Source organism: Chiloscyllium plagiosum, unplaced genomic scaffold (assembly GCF_037043375.1).
Source record: "Chiloscyllium plagiosum isolate Xiang-an unplaced genomic scaffold, Cpla_swu_hap1 HiC_scaffold_5, whole genome shotgun sequence".
NCBI classification, from domain to species: domain Eukaryota; kingdom Metazoa; phylum Chordata; class Chondrichthyes; order Orectolobiformes; family Hemiscylliidae; genus Chiloscyllium; species Chiloscyllium plagiosum.
Genome location: NW_028270143.1, coordinates 79654985 through 79667357, shown reverse-complemented (window position 1 = coordinate 79667357; position 12373 = coordinate 79654985). Strand labels below are relative to the sequence as shown.

At 37.4% G+C, this 12373-nt stretch overlaps 2 protein-coding genes across 8 annotated transcripts in view; one reads left to right on the top strand and one right to left on the bottom strand.

Moving 5' to 3' along the window:
• The window catches only part of gtpbp10 (GTP-binding protein 10 (putative)), a 54563-nt gene extending 47439 nt beyond the window's left edge, over nt 1-7124 (top strand). Inside the window, exons 8-10 of the mRNA XM_043690355.2 lie at nt 1335-1412; nt 2356-2479; nt 5525-7124. Coding sequence (XP_043546290.2) covers nt 1335-1412; nt 2356-2479; nt 5525-5736 — 414 coding nt within the window. The 3' untranslated portion in view covers nt 5737-7124. The remainder of the gene's footprint in view (nt 1-1334; nt 1413-2355; nt 2480-5524) is intronic.
• A 3260-nt stretch (nt 7125-10384) lies between these two features.
• The window catches only part of adam22 (ADAM metallopeptidase domain 22), a 390158-nt gene continuing 388169 nt past the window's right edge, over nt 10385-12373 (bottom strand). For all 7 annotated transcript variants that reach the window (XM_087987353.1, XM_043690348.2, XM_043690349.2 and 4 more), the window contains one exon: nt 10385-12213. In XM_087987353.1, coding sequence (XP_087843479.1) covers nt 12193-12213 — 21 coding nt within the window. In that variant the 3' untranslated portion in view covers nt 10385-12192. The remainder of the gene's footprint in view (nt 12214-12373) is intronic.

Below are 12373 nucleotides of genomic sequence, written 5' to 3'. Positions count from 1 at the left end.
GGAGCATAAATTTGGAAGAGTTTTGGCTTAGAGGAGACCAATCAGCCTGTTCCGTTTAGACTGCCAAAAAATTAACTAATCCAACTTGCCAGCTTTGGTAATCTTTTAGATTGCAGAATTTCAAATGCACTTATAAATTTCTCCTTAATCTGGTGAGGGGTCTATCTTGATCATTTTAAAGGTAGCAAGTTCAGAATCTCGTCAATCCCTGGATGAAAGAAAAATTCTCCTCAGTTTTACACTAATTTTCCCCTAATTAAGTTATCTGTGCTTTCATGTTTTGCTAAGGGAAATAAGTCCTTCTTATCCATTTTATTTAGGCATCACAAAATTTGAAAACGCTTACGTAAATACCCCTGCAAACTCCTTTTTATAACAACCCCAGCCTATCCAATTTGATAGCTAAAATTCTCCCTTTCTTGTAAATCTCCTCTGTAACTGAAAACAGAGCAAATATATCACTTATACAGTAGCAGATAATGTTTATTTCAAAACAGCATAAATTACATTTTACACAATTGTGGTACTCAGTTATAAGCTGAACAGCCACTATGATTAAAAATTAACTGTTGTATAGTTGACCACCGCACTCTTTGGAAGCTCTATCCATGATTGTTTAATGACAGCTTGTGAAAGAAATGTCATAATTTCTATCCTGTTTGGAAATAATGTCACATCAGGACACCACTATTCATACAGTAATAGAAATATTCAAATCACATGACTTGTGTACATGTTTTTCTTCTTCTTTATCCCTTTCTTGTTTGGAAATGGTTATTTCTTTGTGGGATACTGTGCTACAGCCACCACCAGTATGTGGATCAAAGGCCTCTTCCACAAGTGTGAAGTTAGCTAATGAATGTTGACACATTGTTTTACCACTGAAGGCAAACCTGAAGGCTGTCTATCGTGAGGTAACCAGTCATAGGTTCCCTCTTATGACAACATTTGTGTTGGATATGTCAGTGTGGGTCCAGTCAACAGTAAATGGGCAGCTTGCATGAACCTAAAGTTACTTCCCCCTTATTTTTAGAATGTCCGTGAGACACTGTGAAAAGTCAAAATTTGACTTTATACTTTGATATCTGAGCAATTGCATGTTTAACGTCTTATTTGTCAATCAACAATATTACAAAAATTCATTTCTTTAAGTATAGTTGACCAGGTGACTTTAGGTTGAAAGATTTTTTAAAAAAAACTTACACCACAGGAACTGTAGTTTTTTGCTTTAAACTTGAACCCTCTCAAATCTTGGTTTTATTTGAAAATATTGTGGCAAAATCAATGCTTGTGCACAACTCTTATTAAATTCCCTTCTGGATTTATTCATTTAGGTAGATGTAACTGGATTTCAGCTTTCTTACAAAGCCCCTTTTAGAACAGCTTTTGAAGCTATACAGCTGTTAACAAAGGTAAGCTAGTCTTGTCATGATGACCTTCATATAGAAAGAACATGAAACTAGAGAAAGTAGTATGAGTAATATTGAATACCAGTATTTGTAAAGTGAGTTACTTGTTCTATATTTTGGGAACCATTTTATTCAACATGTTATCTGTCTATTGTTTTTTTGTGTTGCATGGCTGTCATTTTCAGGATGCCTTGCAAGATTTTATTAATTCCTTGGTTATCATATTTATGACTGGACATGTTCCCCTGCTAAAGTAGGGGTGTGTTATGCTTTCTGTCTCTGTTGGCTGCTCCCAAATGTTGCACTCTTGTGTCAATGCCATGCAGTGGAGAGCTTTGCAACCTCTTTTGTAGTTTCCTACCCCATTTTAGCACGGAGAATGAACATGAAAGACTGGGGGATGGAATGGCAGGGACGAGGTAATCATGGAAGTATGTCCATGAGTACTGTAATCAAGGTTGGGCAAAATGAGAGTATTGCAGCTATCACAGAATCCTAGTTCTGAGCCTGGCTTCAAATCTGTCAGAACTGGATAAGAAAGACACTGTTGAGAGGGTACCACTGAAGACATCTTTCCCCCCTCCTCCTTTTTTGGTTTCCAAAGGGATGACTTCTTCCATAACCCCGGTCCTCTGCTCAATCGATCTAACACTGGCTCCCTACTCTCACCTAAGCCAATGTCGAAGATGCAGCACCTCCCTATTTACATCCTCTCTCCTCCCTATCCAAGGCCTGAAGTGAAACCATTTCCTTTTAATCCTTCCCCCAAAAAGTACAAACAAAAACTCTGGGAAACCCAATGTAATGTATTTCACCAAAACTAGGGATGCCACATCACTGAGCATATGTCTTTCACTGATCTTATTTTCAGTTTGTAATGTATGAGTTTCAGAATCACAGCAGGCTATTGATTATACTGACCATTTCATTTTTCTTTCGTGTTCAGGAGTTGGAGTTATATAAAGCAGAGCTTTTATCTAAGCCTGCTCTTTTGGCTGTAAACAAAATGGATTTGGAGAATGCTGAAGAGAAGTTTAAAGAGCTGATGCAACAGCTTCAGAAGCCTGAAGGTAATTAGAATCAAAGGTTGTACAGCACAAATCCCATTGGACCCAAGATCCTTTCCATATCAATACGTGAATTCATTGCAATTACCAAAATGTAATACTAAAGAAAATAATCTTTAATTCTTTAATGAATCACAACACACCCACTTAAGTTTACCTAAGTGGGTTTGATTTCAGATTGGAGGAGAAAGTGAGGACTGCAGAGGGTTTGATTTCAGATTGACTCGTGGAGGACAATCAGCCAATGTACATTCTCATATTCACATGAATAAGTGCACTGTGTTACTGGGATTTTGAAGCTTCGGCCCATTACATTTGGCAGGAAAGCTGCGGGAGATCAATTTGATGTCCATGTCAGATTGAAGAGGTAGCTGTCAGCAGGGAAATTTGCAACAGTAGTGTACTGAGACAGCACCATCTCAGATTGCTAGGGCATGGCAGGAGTTCAGCAGATATATCAACTTTTGATTGTTACATGGAACACATTTTCCAGATTGTGGGCATCACTGGCTAGGCCAGCATTGTTGCCCATACCTTATTACTGTTAAGGAGGTGATGGTGAGCTGCTTTTGTAAATGCTGCAGTCTTGGGGTGATATGATTTTGAGTTAGGATTGTGTGTGGTTTGGAGGAAAACCTGTAGGTGGTGATTATTCCTATATATCTGTATCAATTGTCATTCTTGGTGTTAGAGGTTGTAGGTTTGGAAGGGGCTATCAGAGGAGCCATGCTGAGTTGTTGTAGTGCATATTATGGATGGTACACACTACTGCTACTACGTATCGATGCTGAAGAGAGTGATTGTTAAAACTGTGGATGGGGTGCTATTCGAGCAGGGTGTCCAGGTTTTGAGGGTTATTGGAGTAGTGCCCATCCAGTCAATTGGGTGGTATGTCATCATACTTCTGACCTGTGCCATATGAATGTTGGGCAGGTTTTGAGGAGACATGAGATGTTCCTTTCTACAGAATTTCTAGCCAACCTTGGTTGGTTAGCACTGCTGCCTCACAGCGCCAGAGACCCGGGTTCAATTCCCGCCTCAGGCGACTGTGTGGAGTTTGTACATTCTCCCCCTGTCTGCGTGGGTTTCCTCCGGGTGCTCCGGTTTCCTCCCACAGTCCAAAGATGTGCAGGTCAGGTGAGTTGGCTATGCTAAATTGCCCGTAGTGTTAGGTAAAGGGTAAATGTAGGGGTATGGGTGGGTTGCGCTTCGGCGGGGCCGTGTGGACTTGTTGGGCCGAAGGGCCTGTTTCCACACTGTAAGTAATCTAACCTATTCTTCTCGACCACTTTAGTTTCGGGTCAATGTTAATAGCCAGAGTATTAACAGTGGTGTTTTCAGCAATGGTAATGCCATTGAAAGTCAAGGAGAGATGGTTAGATAACATCGCTTACTGGGAAAACTTTAAGAGTATATTACAAAGAATGTAATAGCATAGCATTTAAAATCAAATATCAGCATGGCTTCATGATATGAAAATCATGCCTGACAAAATTATTTAGAATTCTTTGAAGGAATAGCAAGCAAGATTAAAGGGGAGCTTGCAGATGTAACATATATTTGAATTTTCAGAAGGTGTTTGATAAGGTACCACACAGGCAACTTAATAAGATTAGAACCCATGGTGTTGTGGGTATGTGTTAGCATGGTTAGAGGATTGGTTAATACAGAGTAGAGATAAGGGGGTAATTTTCAGGCTGGCAAACTGTAACTAGTAGAGTGCCAAAGGGATAAGCGCTGGGGTCACAGTAATTTTATAGTTGGGATATATAAATTACTTAGAGGCGGATAGTAAAAGTACTATAGCCAACTTTGAGGAAAACACAAAAATGGGCAGGAAGGCAAATGGTGAGGAGACACTGAGTCTGCAGAGGGATATAAACAGGTTAAGTAAATGGAAGAACACTTGGCAGATGGAATATACTGTGGCGGAATGTGAGGTTTTGCAGGCTGGCAGAAGAATAGAGTAGCTGAATATTATTAAAATGGAGAAAGATAAGGAAAGATATACCAGAATTGAAGGAATTTCTTAGAGGGCTCACTAGATTATGGGTATGGAGAGATTTTCATATGTGGAAAAGTTGTGTAGATTGGCCTTGCACTCATTGGGAGTTTTGCAGAAAGAGAGGAGATCTTATTCAAACATAAGATTCTTAGGGGGACTGGACATATTGGATATGGACTTGTGGGTGAGTCGAGGACCAGAATGTATAATCTCAGGTGAAGGGGTGACCAATTTCAGACAGAGATGAGGAGTTTCTTTTTGAAGGGTGAATCTGTCAGACTCTTTACTGCAGAGAGCTGTAGAGATTAAGTATTTGAGTACATTACAGGCGGAGGTAAACAGATGTTTAAGCCGAAAGGGAATCTAGGGTTGTGGGGATAACGTAGGAGGAGTTGGAGATGATCAAATCAGCCAGTCATTTCCAGACTCCCACCATTCTCTGGGTGAAAACAGTTTTTTCTCAACTTGCTCTCGCCTTCTACCTCTTATTCTAAATGTTTCACCCCATCCCCGCCCAGCTGTTGGCCTCTCTACTAATGCAAAAGTGCCTTCCTGGCCACCCATACATGTCCCTTGTAATCTAATACTTTTATCTGGTCACTTTTGTAACCTTTGCCGTGCCAAAAAAATACACCTACCCTATCCAGTCTTTCTTTATATCTCAGACCCTCTAAATCAGCACCCTGAGAAATCTCCTCTGTATCCTCAATAAGTAAACTGACTTTTATTAAGTGAATAGGCGAATAGTTTCAGTAATAGGAGGGAATGTGGATTTGAGGTTACAGATAAATCATCTATGCTCTTATTGAATGGCACAGCAATCTCAAGGGGCTGAATAACGCAATGTTGTTCCTGGTCATGTTATTTAAATACAAACACTTAATGCCAGGTATCCAACAAACATTTTTAATGTTCTAAATTCCACAATTTTTTGTAACTTGTACATTTCTATTCTTGAATTCAAGTTCTGTCATTATTAGTCAACAAATCTAATGAACTATTCTGTTAATTCCATCTTGATTTATTTTCTTGTTTCCCTGTAGCTTTCTATCATTTATTGCCAGAAAAGGTGACTCCCATAAGACCAATCCAGTTTCACCACATAATCCCAGTATCTGCATCAACTAAATATGGAATTGAAGAACTGAAAAACTGCATTCGGAAATCATTAGATGATCAAGATGATCTAGAAAATGAACAGCATCGCCTTGAAAAATTACAGAGCTTACATTCAAGTACTTTCAAATGTACCTAGAACTAGTAAAGTCAGCAATTATTGGGACAAATCTTCCATACTGGAGAGATGGAAGACTTATGCTGTCATTCATTTCACGTGGGTCAAGAAGCTTGCCAGAGGAAAAGTAGAAGGACTAGTTGCAAGTCGCTCAATGAAGCCTGATCTTAATAATACTGCTACACTTGCATTTACTTCCTCAATTGATTATGAATACCCAGCTTCATGCAGCACAAAATGGGATCATTTGTCTATTCACACCTGTTGCCTTTTAAAGAGCTATTTTTTTGGTGTCACAACTCTGCTCCTTACTTGGACGCCTGCAAATGTTTCCTTTTCGGGTATTCAGCTATTTCCATTTTAAAAAGTTATGATGTCTGTTTCCATCATTTTTTAGGTCATTCATTCCAGATCAATATTACTGGGGAAATAAAAGCTTGCTATTTTCAGAATTTCACCATTCAACCACATCTATTCCTATTGTCAGCATTAAAATCGAGACTTCATAGTCCCACCGTTTGAAAGGTTTAGAAACATGACATTGCATGACAAGAAATTGTTTAGAATCGTCTTTGGATAAAAACAATGACTGCAGATGCTGGAAACCAGATTCTGGATTAGTGGTGCTGGAAAAGTACAGCAGTTCAGGCAGCATCCGAGGTGCTTTTCCAGCACCACTAATCCAGATTGGCGCTCTCTACTTGGAAAAGACGTTTGATGATGAATATAGCAATTGTCCATGGGCATGAGAAAAAAATATAAGCAACAAATACGTATTAGGATGGAGTTGCAAATTGACAAAGGAGAATGCAACAGAAGTGGGTCCCCATGGAAATGGTTTGATACACATTTTAATGTGCTTCAAGAATCAAGTAATAAAAAGCAAATTAATGAAAAATTAATGCATTAACCTTCAGTGACTTATCTCGTCTTTCTTGTTCCATAGGTTGAGTGGTTCCCTGTTGTATCAGCAGGGATGGTGTGGTTGAGAGTGTGGTGCTGGAAAAGCATATCAGGAATGATGAAAGGCTTATGCCCGAAATGTTGATTCTCCTACTCCTCGGTAGCTACCTGACCCGTGTTTTTACAGCACCCCACACTCGACTCTGATCTCCACCATCTTCAGTCCTCACTTTCTCTCAATAAGGGTGTCAGGCTGCTGGTCTATTTTCCTCAGGCTTCCCTAACAATCTCAGTGAACCTGTATACCGAATAATCTTCCAATTGTCAGATTGTGTATTGTTTTACTTTAATAAATTTTGTGATTTATAGCAATAGGCTGCAAGGGAACCACAGTAAATGGTTGAAATTTTGCACCAAATCCAGTGAATGATCTCATTAGGCATCCTGCAATAGTGCATATTAAATTGCTTGACTGGAAAGTAATAAATATCAAAGTTCCAGCCTAATCTGAGTTTCATTTCATGAGATTTAAATACCTGTTACCAACACAGCAATAAGCAGTAAGAAACTAATCTATTTATGAGAAATGCCCTGGAAGATCAAAATCATCTCACTAAAATGGATATCAAGTAAGCTCCATAATGGGCAGTTGACTTAGAAGATTCATGGCTGGGCAGCAAGTTTAAAAACTATCCCAATTTTTTTTAACTAATTGAACAGCAAAATTAAAAAAAAAACAAATTCCAATCCAGGGATGACATTAACAGGCAAATCAAATTCCAGATTAACTGGAGGTCTTTTTTTTATTAAGATAATATATTACAACAGCATTGTTTCAGAAAAGCATGAGAATTCATCAGTGTCGCATTATATACAATGTGTGATAATGTACACGGCCAATAGAAGCTTACTACTCAGCCAAAGAAAATGAGCTTTTTTCTAGATCAGCAAGATACAATTGTGTAATTGGTGCAACATTCTTTTGCCATTCTACAGAAGCATTTGGAGCAAGTATAAAATGGATTAAAAAGTGTAAAAATGAAAATGCCAACAGTCTCAATACAACATTGCTTCAATGATTAGCATTATAACCAGCCTGTTACAATGTCAGCTACATCACTATAGTCAAAGATGAATATTGAAGCTGATCTCAGTTTTTAAAAAATAGGCATTCCATAAATTATAAAGTGACATGACATTGTTACCTTTTTGACATGCAGAATATATGGTAAATGTCAAACAATATTTTTCAGTATGCACTGGTGTATGCAGTACAGACAAAGCGGCTGAAAATATAAGGGACAATTTATCATACACTTTCAATATCCCCTAACAGTAAGTAAGTACCAAATGCAAACGTTTAGCCATTCTAATTGTTTCACAGAAATGTACTTTGTTATATAATGACATATAATTTAATATCTACAAAGTTAGCTGCTTCTACATATAGAAATTCACATCATATGTTGATAATAGTGATGCAATGCAATTCAAGGATTACAGTTCAGTCATATCGAAAGTAGAAGGAATGATTTTACTGCATTCATCTCCTCCAGCAAGTAGGTCTAAAGTGCCAGAACTCAGATAATGAAATCAAATGCTGCAATTGTTCCCATATTACCTTGCCTGTTGGAATTTGATGTTGAGACAATTTAAAAACCGATCCCAAATGGATGACTGATAGGACCTGTCCCACAGTCAGCATAAGCTGGGCATTTCTCACCTGCACTGCCGGTCAATGAATGCTCCTGCCTACTTTTCAAACTCTTAAAACTAATTTAGTTTAAACTCTATTGCTCACACTTGGTGGAAAATGCTGAAACTCTTTGTAGATGAAGAAATGATCAAACTTTTTTTTTAAAATAGAAAGCATAATACAAAGTCTTGACAGACACACATCTAGCACTTTAAAGTTTAACTTCCAAAGGAACAAAAATTGTTGTTTTGGAGCGTCCTTGGAGGTGCTTCTCTCAGTGAAAGCAGTGCTATCACAGAAAGGGCAGCAGAATACCCATTTGCCTGTCACAATAGGCGATGTACTGAAGATTCAGTGGTGAAACAAGCAACTCAAGGAAATTCTAATACTTTGTGATAGGCTTACTGAGATGACCAAAAAAAAGGATGAGGAGAAAGATTGCAGTTATCGTATCATGAAAGCAAACATCTTTAAAAAGTATAACAGTATCAAAATAGAATCGTTTAACACATTCTGAGATTGTCAAGATATCTTAGTAGGTTCAAGAAATAAAGTGACTTCAGTGACAACACCAATAACAATTTAAATTATACAACCATTATTTGCTAATAATTAGGTGGAAATTTCAAAATCAAACTACCAATGCTTTATATGGTTTTCTTGATGTAAATCTATATGTTCTGAAATTCTATGTTGAGTTTCACTGTCTCCCACTATAACAAGTGGGCGTTGAAATATCCACTTGGAAAACAGTGGAGATTTGGTAGTACATGTCTAATCATAATAAGGCAAATGATTGTCAGGGATAGAGTTTGAGGGTGGACATTCTAAACATTGAGAGTTTACATTCCTCCACCTCAAGTTGGTGCTGGAAAATTAGTGCTGTTGTGTATCATCACATTAATTGTCAGGATCGTGACCTCAGGAATTTCACGTCTAATTCTTATTATAACCTTTCGTGAGAATAATTGAGAGAATGTCTCAACCACTTGCCTGTCTGAATGAATAGTCAAGATTAGCAGAGATGTTATACAAGTTATACAAATATTGAGAATGACCTATAAATCATTCAACTGAAGATTGGAAATAAGCAGCTAAATATAACAGTTCAGCATTATCTTGAGTCTTTAATCCATAAAAATGAAGAAGGAGTTAGGATGAGTAGCCAAAAACTTGTTTAATGTGTTGAGTTTTATGCAGGACAGGGAGGTGGTGAGTCAGTGGAGTTAAAGTAATGTATTCCAGAGCTTGAGGTCCAGGCAGGTGAACACATATCCAACAATGATGAAATGAAATAAGGGATGCCACAAAAAACATGCTGGAGCAGCAGTGACTTTAAATCTAATAAAAGTCTATGGTGACGGGTGAAGGGACTGGCAGAGACATAGCGTGGGGAGAATACTAGAATGTGAACTTTGGAGGAAGCACTGCTGATATATAAGCTAATGGTAAAAGTGATGAGTGAACAAATCTGGTGCAGGATAGAATGTAAGCAGCAGAAGTTTAAATGAGCTGAACATTCAGAAGGAAGAAGATGGGAAGCTATTTAGGAAAGCATGAAATAGAAGAAGCTGGATGTGTCAAAGGCTGAGCGACACTTTGTCCAAATCCTTTGTGAGTGGTAAAGGTAACCTAGAGAAAGTAAAAATTGTGTGAATCATCAAAAACAATTGTTAGTAATACATATCAGTAGTAAATCCCAGTAGCTATTCAAGATAAAGCACCATTATCTCACACACAGCAATGGTTCAAGAAAGTAAACTTGCAAGTTAACTAGGACAATAAACTCCCAAGTTCCAAAAATAATTAGTTCTAAGTCTATTAACTGAACTGACCCAAGAGAATTGTAGCATCTGTACTTTCAAAGTTTAATTCACCATTAATCTTCACTGCTAGCAGTCTTAGGCTAATATGCACCTAGCATAGGATCTTAGTTTGTGACTTATAAACAGATCTTCAAAAAAACAAAAAAAAGGAAATCCTAAACCATTACAGATTATTGGTTAGGCCATAGTTAGATTAATGTGGCAAGGAAATGTACAGAGTAATTGCAAAATTGAAACTAGGAATAAAGGGGCATTAAAGCTTTCACTTGAATAAATAAGGTCAGGAAGGGATCTGGTTGAGTTGTTTAAAGGTTATGAGGGGTTCAGTACAGTGAATGGGGAAGAACTATTTCTATATTTAAAATAGTCACCAATGAACAAAGGGAGAGGCCGGGGAGGAAAAAAAAATGACACAGAAGTTTCTTGGAATTCCTACAAAAGCAATGATGATAGAAGGAGCATCAATAACAACTTTCATTAGGGAAATAGCTAATCATTTGAGAAACAAAAGGATGTCAGAAAAGAAAAGCAGAGTTTGCGATCAAGTGGATGGTTCTTCCATAGAATTGCTGCATATGAATAGTCACGCTCTACTGCAATGTTATACCACTGTAAAATAGTATTTTCTTTGCTGCATTTTTGTACATGTTTTGAGTTTCCTCAAAGATATCAGAAGATTGCCACAATTGCTGGTTCATGCCCAGGCAGTAAGTTGAAAACCTATCCTATTGTTCAAACCAAAGCTGTTCATTCGCTTTTTAATTTTTTAGAAATTTTCCCCCAACTGTTGAAGATATGCTGACAGCATGAGCCACTGATTAAATTAATTACTGTTCTTATTAAAAAGAGTTATGGAAATTGGGCTGAATGAATATGTTGCCTGTTTAAGGGGAAGGCATATTTGATTAACTGTAGAACATAGATCATGATTATCTAACAAATGCAACATGAAGATTTGATATCTAGTTGTAAAGTTATCATGTTTGATCAAATACAGCTGATAGTAAAGGCACACCCTAGCCCTTTCTTTAATAACAGTGTGTGTCTAACATTTGACATTATCCATTTACTTTGCTAATTTTATTTGTACGTGCAAGACATAACTATGAATTATAAATTTTAATAGTCCATACTTTGAACAATACTTATGATTACTGGTGATCTCGACTAAATTAAATGATCAGTTATCGGGAAATAATTGATAATTTGTACCTGCTGCAATTTCAAAGAGACTTAATCCTTTACACAAGACACCCATTTAATCAGATGAAACTGTAATATTAAGCTAGGTATGACCCTGTTTCAGCTTAACATTGCAAACTTCCACTGGTTCATGTTTGTCAGACAATATGTAAAAACTGTACATATTTACAAAAAAACTTTCAGAGCAAGCGCTTCTGCCAGTATCAAAGATATGAATACAAACAGACCAATCGGGTCTTCAGTTGCATACACCATTGTTTTCCACAAAAACCCTTACAGATGCAATTTTTAAAATCCTGTTATACAGATTAACCCAAAGCAGCCTTTGCCAAAATCATACATTTCTTGTTTGTTTCTGCAAGCACTTTGTTGTTAGAGATTAATAGAATTGGTTTCATAACGGATTCATGCATTCAGTATTATTCAGTCCAGTGAATCTGTGCATGGGGCAGTCAACCAAATCTTGTTGAAAATAGCTTCTCTCTGTCTTCTTCCACCGGACTAAGCACCATAACAAATGAGAATAAATGGCAAGGCTATTTTTAATTGACTGTTTCAGGAGGATTTTCCATTCCCAGATCACTGTCAGTGCTGTGCTTTCCACAGAATTCTGACTCTCCATCAATAGATTGTCAATTGTTTTATTAGTAATGAGTCAGAATCTGCTCAGTATTTTCTATTTAGTAGCTCTTTGAAGACAGCGGAGTATGTGTTTTCAACTCCTATCTTCCAAAAAGCTCACTGGTGCTCCAGAGAGCCATTAATTAAAAGACATTGACATAAGGCTGCCTTTTATAAAAGTGGAAGAAAATGGAAATCTTTAGTAGCTCAGATCCACTGAATAGAAGTCTAAATGGAGGTCTCCCAGAGCTGTGGAAGAAACATAAACATATATTAGAATGGTTTTACAAATGAGACAAAGAAAACTATTCAGTTTTTATCAAAAGGCAACACTTGCTTATTTATCCAAATTCGATTTCATTTTCATTATTTCTATACTTTCCAGCCCCTAATTCAACAACATCTCAAG